This window comes from Ptychodera flava, chromosome 13 (genome assembly GCF_041260155.1).
Source record: "Ptychodera flava strain L36383 chromosome 13, AS_Pfla_20210202, whole genome shotgun sequence".
Lineage (NCBI taxonomy): Eukaryota > Metazoa > Hemichordata > Enteropneusta > Ptychoderidae > Ptychodera > Ptychodera flava.
In genome coordinates this window covers 7760560-7772599 of record NC_091940.1, presented here as the reverse complement: position 1 = coordinate 7772599, position 12040 = coordinate 7760560, and the positions used below count along the sequence as shown (strand labels likewise).

The 12040-nt window shown below is 34.8% G+C and overlaps 1 protein-coding gene across 2 annotated transcripts in view; it reads left to right on the top strand.

Moving 5' to 3' along the window:
* LOC139147294 (uncharacterized) overlaps nucleotides 1-9926 on the top strand; it is a 69824-nt gene extending 59898 nt beyond the window's left edge. For both annotated transcript variants that reach the window (XM_070718325.1, XM_070718326.1), the window contains exons 4-9: nucleotides 1152-1313; nucleotides 2381-2579; nucleotides 3800-3995; nucleotides 5119-6147; nucleotides 6312-8984; nucleotides 9075-9926. In XM_070718325.1, coding sequence (XP_070574426.1) covers nucleotides 1152-1313; nucleotides 2381-2579; nucleotides 3800-3995; nucleotides 5119-5317 — 756 coding nt within the window. In that variant the 3' untranslated portion in view covers nucleotides 5318-6147; nucleotides 6312-8984; nucleotides 9075-9926. The remainder of the gene's footprint in view (nucleotides 1-1151; nucleotides 1314-2380; nucleotides 2580-3799; nucleotides 3996-5118; nucleotides 6148-6311; nucleotides 8985-9074) is intronic.
* The last annotated feature ends 2114 nt before the right edge of the window (nucleotides 9927-12040 follow it).

Genomic DNA, 12040 nt, shown 5'->3' with positions numbered 1-12040 from the left:
GCTGTGGTTGTTTGATATCCACTGTTTGTCGTCAAGGTTACATGCGTCATTACTGCAGATGATGTGATTTCTAAAGGTTTTTCCATCTGGCAATGATGTGATTCTTCAACGCCACTGAAATATTTGGTCCACATGATATCTACCCAAATTGGTAATGCAATGAAACAAAAGACATTAAGCTATATTATCCATTATTGATGGTTATAATGGTCTCCATCACTTTGCAGGTGAATGTAATCCAAGCTATACCTCTAGATCCTTTTAACATTCAGTTTACGATTACCATTCAAATATATTTGCAAACATGTCAGATTTAGTTTCATACCCCAGCAATTGTGTCATGCTTACAGCTGTGATGGTGATAATATGCACAGTGAATCAATATATTAAATGCTGATAATATTTGTGATATTATTAAAAAAAACCAAAGATATGCTGATCCAGTGTTTCATTGGTTAAGTGAATGTATTCTTTTATGTGAGGTGTATTACTTAACATTTGAGTATAAAGCATATGAAATGATGAGTTTCTCTGCAACCCACTTGCCAAGCAGCTATGCACAACAGAAAATCAAGTTTGCACAACAGAAAATCAAGTTTGGTGAAAATTTCTGTCTTTATAAAGTCAGCCAAATTTTATGATGCCAAATTTCACATTTCTTCTTTTGTACCAATACCTGTTGTCTGCAAACAGCTTACAATTTTGTTCAAACTTTGCATTATTAAGATGAGTGTTATAATCACTCAATAACCAACGTAAATATCCACTGTACACTTACACTGGTTGTACCAAAATGACGTACAACTTGTTAAATATATCTCTTATCATCCTTGCGTCTTCAGCTAAATCTGATAGAGATTTCCGCCATATTTTAATTACAGCTGACAGCAGAAATATATTAAAATATTTGCATTGGAGAAAATGAATGGAAGTCAATCCTTATAAGACTTTGAGTCCGAATATTTGTTGTTGAAATTTCCGTTTGGCCATTAAAGTGGACCATTTTGGTTGATGGCTATTCATGTTCAAAGGAAACACCGATTATGAGTTCTTATCGTTAGAAATATTCATTGTCCTAAAATTATGCACTGTGTGGAAGATTTCTGGTATGTTAGAGTTCTAAATTCTTGTCATAATTCTTTATCTTGCAGACTTATTGTACACGGCAGATAGTAGTGACAGTGTTTGTGTGTTTATGGGGCATACGCTTGTCATCATATCTGGTGTACAGGATGGTGAAGATTGGTGAGGATCAACGATGTGATAACAAGTGGAATAACATGTGTACATTCCTGGGTTTCTGGACCTTCCAAGTGAGTATCAGATCAAAGTATTTTTTGAGGAGATATACCAGTGTATGGAATTGTGAACAAGAATTTGTTTTAGTAACAGGTTCAAGTCTCATTACAATGTAAGAGAGAAATATTAAATCTGATAACAACAAAGTGTGCATCACAGAGCACAGTCAAATTAGTTTGATAGATTTATCTAAGACAGTATGTATAATCTAGCTTTCACCAAGTGTAACATTCCCAGTGTTTTCAATACACTGAGTGGAATTTCATTGAGTATTGGGAAATTGAGGTAAAATAGTTAAGGATCGTTACCAAGAAGAGGGTCCTACTCTTTTCAAAAATGGATAATAAGTGGACAAGTATAAGGAAATTTCTGTAAAAGGGAAAATGGAATGTTACCAAGATATTGGCACTCAGTTTTCTCTCTCTTATTAGCTGTCTAATCATCTTTGTGGACAACTGCTTTACCAGGTTGTACAAACTTGTCTTTTGTTAATGTGAAAGTAACTAATTTTGTGTATGTGCATGGGCAGATGAAGATATTTTTGACTGTTCACAATAATTTTTCGTTGACATATACAGCAATAGATCAGAACCAGTAAGCAAAAAGGTTGTGGAATAAAAAATATACATAAAAACTGACTTTAGAGGTAGGTAGGATTTCTGTAACAGGGTTAGGTAGTACAGCCTGCCTCAAAATCCGTCATAAGACAAGTCCCCCCTCTCCTGTGGATGAGCTGTATTGGTACACATACATCCGTTTACCGCCGGATAGGCTCCAATCTTTTCCAGCTTCAGTTTGATTTGCTGTACTCAGACTTTGGTATTATGATGAATAGTACTGCTATGTTATGCCATGTTTATTATAGGACAAGAACGCTATGATTGAACATACCATAACTTTTCCTCTGTTTAGCAAGATCTCTCAGAAAGCTAGATCTAGAAATTCAAGGCAAAGATGACTGCTATCATATACGTGATTGCACTTTTATGTTTGCAGCTTGATGTTTCATGTGCATGAAAATTGTCACGCTTGCTGGGTGTGTCCTTCTAATCATAAGTCGTGTTTCTCTGTCCCCATCCAGGCAGTATGGGTGTTCACAGTCAGTCTCCCTGTGGTCTTCATCAACTCCTCCCGTTCAAACACTGGGAAAGGCTTCCTTGCTTTGGACTACATTGGAAGTATTATCTTTGTCATTGGTTTTCTGGTTGAAGCTGTCGCTGATCATCAAAAGTTCACTTTCCGTCACAACCAAGGCAATGATGGGAAATGGTGCGATGAAGGTAAAGTGACAGAAATATTTGAACATTGGAATATTGACATCTATAGTTTCCAGAAAAAAGATGTTTGCAGAAAGTTTCAACGTGTATTTGTATGTCTGATTGTCAATCCTGCATTGCAGTGATTTGTACTCTATATCTATATAAATCTTTTCCTATGGACAGTATGCTTCTACGTAGTGGAAATTAGATTCCAAAGGCAGGAATGCAGAATTTTCATTGTGTACACTACGCAATAAAGTTTGTGAATGTCACATTGATTTTCCATTAATTTTCAATCACAGATTAATTAAGTGGCAGAGCTTTTAGAAAAGCATTACACAGTACTTTTGTGAAATTGCTAGAACCAGCGATCAACCTGCTTTGTATCTGACTCAATTCTGTAGCTAAGGCCAAAAAAAAAAAAGAAATGTTTCTGGTCAGGTCCTTCTTTAAAAAATGGTGCGGCAACGCGCATTTTATTTTTTTTATTTTTTATTTTTTTTTCTCTCAAGGGAGGGAGGAGGGTCAGTTTTATAGTTTTATCAATATAGTCACATATATACTGTTCATGCAGTCACTGATCATGCCCCCAAAGAATTTTCTCTTTCTCTTCAGCCATTTTGGTTTGGTGTCAGCCACGGCCGCCGGCCACAAACAGAAAAAAAAAGGGTGACGCGCTGTTGTTCAAGTGACGCGCGCGCTGACCAGAAACATTTCTTTTTCTTTTTTTGGCCTAATATGGGTACATGACTTGACAAAGGCCCACGTATAAACCTGTACTGCTCCAACAAATGCAATAGCGCCCTCACTAGTTTGCTATCAATGTACCTGTACCGTATAATTTATAGACTCATACATACATTTTGTAAGGTACATTAATGTACCACTTGTAGAACATACTTCCAGGGAATTTCAAATTCTCTGATAAAGACTACTATATTTCTGCCCTTTTTGAATTAATAATAAGATGTAATAGTCATTACTAAAAATGTTCAAAAAAATTGATGTATAACTGTGCAAGCAGTGGTATGTATTGATAGGAAAATAACTTGATCTGGAAGACTTCTGTTCAATATTTGTTGATTTGCATATCATCAATTTGATAAAAGCCAACAATTTTTGAAAAAGAAATTAGCACTCAAAAGTCTATTCTGTGTATACACGAGTACCGGTACTATCAAGAAAACAACTGTTCGTCGTCAGGAATGTAAGATCATTGATTACATTTTCTGTTCTGACAGGGTTGTGGAAGTGTTCCAGACACCCAAACTACTTTGGAGAGATCCTATCATGGTGGGGTATCTTCATCATCAGTACAAGTATTCTGAAAGGTTACCAGTGGGTGGCTGTCTTAAGTCCGCTCTTTGTGACGATGATGTTATTGTTTCTCAGCGGAATTCCGTTATTGGAGAAGAATGCAGATGACAGATATGGAAGGTATACAGTCTTATATCAAAAACATTGAATCTTAAATGTGTCAATAAAATCATATCTAGTCTCCAGCTACAGGTATACTTAGAAAGCATGTTGAAAAGAAATTTATTAGTGATAGATAAATTTTGTACAGCCCAGTTACACATAGTTTTACAACCTTGCTCTGGTCATCACCATGTATTTTACAATCACCCATACAACTGTCATGGAAAAGTTGGCACTGTAAAATGCAATTGTGTACATTTACTCAAATAGTTCATCTCTTCAATTCTTTTGTTCTTTTTCGCTTTATGTTTTGTTTCTTTATGAAATGGGATTTAGTAAGTAATTGATTACAAGGCAATGCACCTGACCATTACACTCATTAAGTATTGTACAGTAGCTGTATTGTAGTTTATGCAACATTAACTTTTACCCATGAATGGAACAGTTGCAATATGGATATTATGGTATCAACACATTGTGACAAAAGAAATGAGAACTTGTTGCCAGTGAGCGAAGTTAATCGGCAATTAGATAGTCACGATTGTCCATATCAGTATATGGTGAATGTACTGGTACCAGTATACTATAGCTTTAGGAAAAATATTCTTTCTAATACTATGTGTACTGCAGGAAGTGAAAGTTATCCAATCATAGTGTAATTTCCATAGCATTTCTCATGTAAAATAATTACTGCCATGTACTTAGTGTGTGAAATTCAAATTTTCACAAAATTATCAATTAGATGTAGCTGGTTAGACTTCCTGTAAGTACTTCATGGTTCATAGCTTTGTCAATACCAGTGAATTTTGTGATGTCATCCTCCCAGATTATTACTGACAATGTATCCAATAATCTAGTATTGTGGCCAAAGATGTTTTGTACATTTACAAATTCACTTGCATTGTCAAAACTATAAAATAATAGCAATGACGTATCCCCGTCCCAGCTCATAATGGACTCTAGCAAACTTTGCACTCCACAGTGTACTTGGCTTCACCGCGTATGGTGCATTATATCGTATGCTTGTCATCTATTAGGGACAGGGAGGGGTTACATTATAGCTTAAACAGCAGTCAACTTGAACTTTGCCGACTCGTTACTTCATTGTTTAACAACTTGACCTTGGCTTACTTCTTTTCAGTGTGGAAGAATACAGGGCATACAAGAAGAGGACCAGTGTACTGTTTCTATTCCCTACCTCACTCTACATAACACTACCTTCATTCATGAAGTGCATATTTTGCTGTGAATTCCCACTCTATAATTCCATCAACAAGAACGGTGAGCTAGACAATGTGGTCATAGAGCCAATGGGAAACACGACAACGTTAGCAACATAGCAGGACCTGCCCAATCTTGGATATCTAAAACAATCATACAGTTGTGGTTTTCTATTGCCATGATCCGTGATTACTAAGTTGGAGATACCCATGGATGTACTGATTTAAAAGGAAAATGGGTGGAAAAATTGCCTGCGGCTGTAATCATAAGTCTACCTGATTGGCAAGTGCTGTGAGCAACACATTGAAAGGTTGGATGTCATATTCATTGCCATTAATGAGGAAATGAACTGAAGAAACTTACAGTACTCTGCTGTCAGGTTCATCTCATGTTTTAAGAAGAAGAAGTGACGTTGTCACATCTGTCAATGGCTGTACTTTACCGATCAGCAACTGGCAATCAGCTGTCTTCATCAATATCAAAGCCGTATTGTTTTGTCCAGTACTGAATTTCACTTGATAAACAATTTTTGAATCAATGATACTACTAGAGTTAGATAATGTTGAATGTCTTTCTATAAATTTGATGAATACAAGGCTTTAAATAACTTGTTGTCATATTGTATCAAGCGTTAAGAGGTCAACTAGCACACATTGCTCTTACAATCAATATAAAATGGTTTTCTGCCATGAGCATATGAGACCGGTATGTGGATAAAGAAAGTGATCTTAATATTTTTGATATCATTTAAATTCCTTTCTGTGGATCTGCTCAGCAAGTCTGATCAATTTCCCATGATTGAGTATTGCTGTGTTATAAATCTCTTTTTTTGTATACCATACCAATTTGCAGATCCACAAACTGATACATGTATTTAAAAAGTGATGGACGAATACTTGCTGAAATTGACAGAATATCTTTCAGTATGGTGTATAATAACATGCAGGATGTACTGCCTGGCATACGAAAGTATTGCTGTGTTATAAATCTCGTTTTTTGTATACCATACCAATTTGCAGATCCACAAACTGATACATGTATTTAAAAAGTGATGGACGAATACTTGCTGAAATTGACAGAATATCTTTCAGTATGGTGTATAATAACATGCAGGATGTACTGCCTGGCATACGGAATAGATATCTGAATATGTGAGATGTATCGCTGCATGTACACTGTATTTTTGTACACTGTATATTTGTACAATGTGGCTTTGGAAAAGTAATTGCAACATGAGAAAAGAAGATCTTACCAGTTTGACTCAGATATGTCATGAAGAAGGCTTGTTAGATCACGTTACTGAGTACTGTAAGACTGATATTAATGCCGCTGATAAAGATGTGGATAATTATTTGAATAATTACATAGGATATATTGGCTTGATACGATGACAACAATACACATTTTCCAATGGTATAACGCATGACTACAAATTATAGCTTCCATATGCAAGATGTGATTTTTTTGTGTTGATCACATGAACATTGTTGATATCCAACCATATGATTATCAATACTTTTGATTTCAGAATGTGATGTGTATAATGCCAGATGGGAATGAGGTTTCTTGATTTTAAACTGTATAAAAACATAATATGCTACCATATATGTAAATGTATGAAAACAGAAAAGAGATGATTATACTCACTTCTCACATTCAGTGCAAAAATTTCAGCTGTAAATATTGTAAGATATTGTGGTTCATTATACACCGAAAGTTCGGTTGTCTGCATCCTTCCATTTTGTAGATTTTAATTTAAAAGTTTTCAGGGGTTGAAATGCCGTGGTTTTTAAACTTTGGTTTTCTGGGTTGTTTCCTTGCCACATAAGAAATTATTTACTCTGTCACTAGGTTATGTTGAATTGCAGGATAGCCATCAGTTTGCTACAGTGGGTGTACTGTGTAATCAAAATGACTTTGTGGGTACATAGACATGCATTGGGTTGTATACTTGTTGAACTAAGGTGAAATTGGTAACAGTACCATCTTATACAATTCATTTGGTTTACAGTATACAAAGGGAAGCCCAAGGTAAAAATGACATGGAAACCAACGTGTAGTATATGTACTGGCTGTTATAGAAACCTTTTTAAAAAGCAGTGTGTAGGCAAGCTGCCATATTGTTCAACAGAACTATTAATATGGTTTAGTTAGATGACCAATAATATTGAGAGGCAATATGAATATCTTCTCATATGAAACAGAAAATGTAGTTAAAGGCATTTACAGAATATAACAGTTCTTCTGACCTCTTCCTCTCAATATCAAGGTCCTACTGCACTATACATGTATAATGAGTTTGATTGGAAGTGTGCTGTTGATTGTTAGGGAACACATTTTTTTCTGTCAATTTAATCATGTTTCTAGTAATGCAATAGAAATTGCTACTGGTACTATAACAAAGCGTTTTCTTATTTGCCTCAAAAGATACCAACAGAACACGTAATGTTTTCTGTCTTGCACCCATAGAGGGCGCTATGCTGATAACTTTCTTGTAGGCTGACCGGAGCTGTCTGTTAAACTGTACTGTTGGGGCAAGAACGCCTCATCAAGAAGCTTGCATCACCAATTTCTGATTTCTCAAAGGAAGTTTGTGCTTTGCATAGCCAAAATCAGTGTTTGATATCAAATGTCTGAATTTTCAGTTCAACTCAGTAGAATGTGATTACGAAGTAATTTTGTACCAAGCATGTGTAATTTCAGAACTAACAACATGTGGCTTTAATATAATATTTCTCAGTCTGAAGGCTCTATACATACAGTTCAATATTTTATAAGTTTCAGAAATCATGTAGATTTCCTTGTTGTTGATATCAACTTATATAATCTTGTTATATTCTTATCTTTCCATAGAACGAACTGGTGTGAATTCATTTATAAAAGTTTGTGGATTTCTTTACAGAATATTTAAGAAACTGTCTTTCAAATAGAATTTGTGATAACGAATGACACTTTAATGACTGTTGCACATGTTTTAATTATTGTAATCTTTTTGTGATTTTTTAAATCATTGAACCCATCTGTATGATCAAAGAGACATTGTCAAGCTGAGTTGTCAACTATGCACATTTCCTCCATAGAAATAATCATGTTGTACCTGGATGACTTTCCACCACAAACACTTCTTCCTATGCGGGTGAAATATCATGTAAAATGTCCTTAAAGTTTGTTCATCTATCACCTCCAAAAACTTCTATTTTTCAGTTCTATCCATGTGAATTCAGTGAAACACGTCCACAAGTTATGAAATATTCAGGTTTTGGTGATTTCAATTCCCAGAATGTTTTTATTCTGTATTTTTTCTGTTATCAGTAAGGCTAGATATGTGCTTGTAGGAGACAGGCTCAGCTCATCTCTGTCCTTTTATGAATGCATGACGGCATATTGTCATCATTTACGTGTAGGTTTTGGTCAAAATACTTGGTTCTATCATAACCCACTGTGTGTGTAACTGGTATAATGCCTGATGGATTGGACATCCACAAACAGTTTGAACAGCAGAATAGCAAGCAACCCACCGCTGAAAATATCAACTTGAAGGTAGTACACGCCTCAAAAATGAAACACTTTAACTTTTGCGCAATCTTTCCTCTATTAAACTTTGTACCGTTCTTTCAAAAACAAAAATAAAAAGCAGGGGTCACCGTGCAAATTTTGATAACAATGGAAACAAATTACTCAATATTTTCCGATATTTGAAATTCAAAATGGCCGCCATCCATGTGTTATCTCTGTGGGGGGAAAATATAATTCCCCTAGGCAGTGAAAACTTTATTTACTCCATGAGCTTTAACCCTTTCACCCCCAGTTCCCTGTATACAGGTCCAACTTTACCATAGAAAACAAGGGATTTGGGACAAACCATGGTGGTGAAAGGGCTTTAAAATGAGTCCCAACAAGTGGTAGGCAAAAGGACTATTGTAAGAGTTTGAGATTCTGTAAATCTGTCCAGAGGCACGTTTTACCTTCAAGTTAAAAGTGAACGAAGTGTACTCAGCAGTAACCATTATAAACCTGATATGCACATCAAAGTTTGTCCAACTTGATCTAAGTGCACAGTTATTTCCAACAAAGACCTTTCTCTTGATATGTCAAGATTTATTCTGATTTTTCAAGATCCAAAGATGTGTTTAAGAGCTTACAATTTTTGCCGAATACTCTGATGTCTTGTAGTTTTTATTTTGGAATTTTGATGTGTGCAGCATTGTCTCAGATGGCAAAAGTACAAATTAATACAAAAAGGCCTTCAAAAGGTTTCAACACCTACATCGATCATGTAGACATGTGAGGGTGCTGTAATTTCTGTAAATGAATCACAGCTCAGGTACACTGCTACACTTGATATGTATTTGCCAGTGCTGTGACCTATCTGCTTTCCAAAGATGTTGAAAAAATATTTCTTTACGCTGAAAATCAAGTGAAATAATCGCAACTCAATATTTTATTGCATTTGACAATGAGCTTTTTATGCCTTTGATGGCAAATTTTACAACTCGGTTGCGACCTAGGTGTATATATAGAAATATATTTTAGTATAAATCACATTATTTATTAATACTTCAGGTATTTATATATTTATTTGTGTGTTCATTGTTTTATCTCTGTAATGGCAATACTATTATATTGTGAATTTCCATTGCTACTTATAAATTTTCTTGCCTATTTCTTCCCATATTTTTGAGGGATTTAGGAAGAACTTGAATTAAAAATTAAAAATTGAAATCTCGAATGATTATGTGAGTAGTCTATGAGGGAAATGTAACTATCGAAACCATGACATTACAATCTCAAAATTTCAATCCTTGACCAAGAGTATAAGTACACTCCAAATTTCTTGCTCATAGGTGTGGAGGGACAGAACGATATACAGACATACAGAATTGTACACCTACATTATACATATATGGGTATACAGACATACAGAATTGTACACCTACATTATACATATATGGGTATACAGACATACAGAATTGTACACCTACATTATACATATATGGACAGACAGATAGACTCCTAGACAATAGACAGCTACTTCCCGTATAGCTTCTTTTGCCATATTTACAAATGGCAACTGAAAGCTAACAAGCGACCTAGCGGCCGATATAGCTTCGCTGTGTTTATGTAGAGAATAACTATTTTTGACACATGTTGAGGAAGAAGGTTGAAATCTTTGATAGCTCAATGCAGTGGCCAGAAAAAAGTGGCTAAAATAGCTGAAAAAATAAACAATCGAAGATTTCATCATACTTTGAATATATCACATCAGATCATCCCTAAGAACATGTCAACCAAAGCTATGTGATGAGCAGTTTTTTGAGAATAAAATTTTCTGACCAAAAATGGCAAAAATTGCCCCCAAAAATAAAAATTGCAGATTTCATCATAATTTCAAAAGATCAAATTTTGTTCATCTATAGAAACCTGTATACCAAACTTCAGAGCTGTTGGACCAGTACTTTTTGAGAAACACATTTTTTGACCAAAAATGGAGAAAATTACCCAAAAAATTCAAAATTGCAGATTTCATCATAATTTCCATAAATATCATTTAGTTCATCTCTAGAAACCTGTATACCAAATTTCAAAGCAATCAGGTGAGTAGTTTTGGAAATACACATTTTTTGACCAAAAATGGCAAAAATTGCCCCAAAAATACAAAATTACAGATTTCATCAGAAATTCAATACATATTACTTAGCTCATCTGTAGAAACCTGCATACCAAATTTCAAAGTACTTCAGATCAGTACTTCTTGAGAAACACATTTTTTGACCAAAAATGGCAAAAATTGCCCCAAAATTATAAAATTGCAGATTTCATCATAATTTCAATAAATATCATTAAAGTGATCTCTAGGAACCTGTATACCAAATTGCAAAGCTATCAGATGAGTAGTTGTGGAAATACTCAGTTTTTGACCAAAAATGGCAAAAATTGCCCCAAAAATACAAAATTGCAGATTTCATCATAATTTCAATAAATATCATTTAGTTCATCTGTAGGAACCTGTATACTAAATTTCAAAGCTATCAGATGAGCAGTTGTGGCAATACACATTTTTTGACCAAAAATGGCAAATATTGCCCCAAAAATACAAATTACAGATTTCATCAGAAATTCAATATATATTACTTAGTTCATCTATAGAAACCTGTATACCAAATTTCAAAACTATCAGACCAGTCCTTTTTGAGAAATACATTTTTTGACCAATAATGGCGAAAATTGCCTTAAAAATGCAAATTTACATATTTCTGCACAATTTGAACAAATCTGAAATAGACTATCCCTAGGGACATATGTACCACATATCAAAGCTATCTGACTGGTAGTTTTGAAGAAGTAGATTTTTAAAGATTTTTTTACCAAAAATGACAAAAATTGCCACACCACGATTTGAACAAATCTGACTGAAGTCACCCTAAGTAAACTGCATATCAAATTTCAAAGCAATCGGAAAAGCGGTTTCAGAGAAGAAGATTTTTTTACCAAAAACACCAAAAAATGTCCCCAAAATACAAATATGCAAATTTCACCACGATTTGAACAAACTTAAGTGAGGTCACCCAAAGTGAACTGCATATAAAATTTCAAAGCAATTGGACTTGCGATTTCAGAGGAGAAGGCAATTGTTGACGGACGACGGACGACGATGGAAAATCAACCTATTTGATAAGCTCCGTGTCGCTGACAGCGGAGCTAATAAAAAATAATACCGTCAAGGACACTATGTGCTCATATTTGGTTTGAATTGGTCCATTTGAGAAATATTTAAACCAGGAAAAACAAGAATGACAAAAGCAAATAAGGTCTCCAACTTAGGTACTGGAGGTCATCTTTAG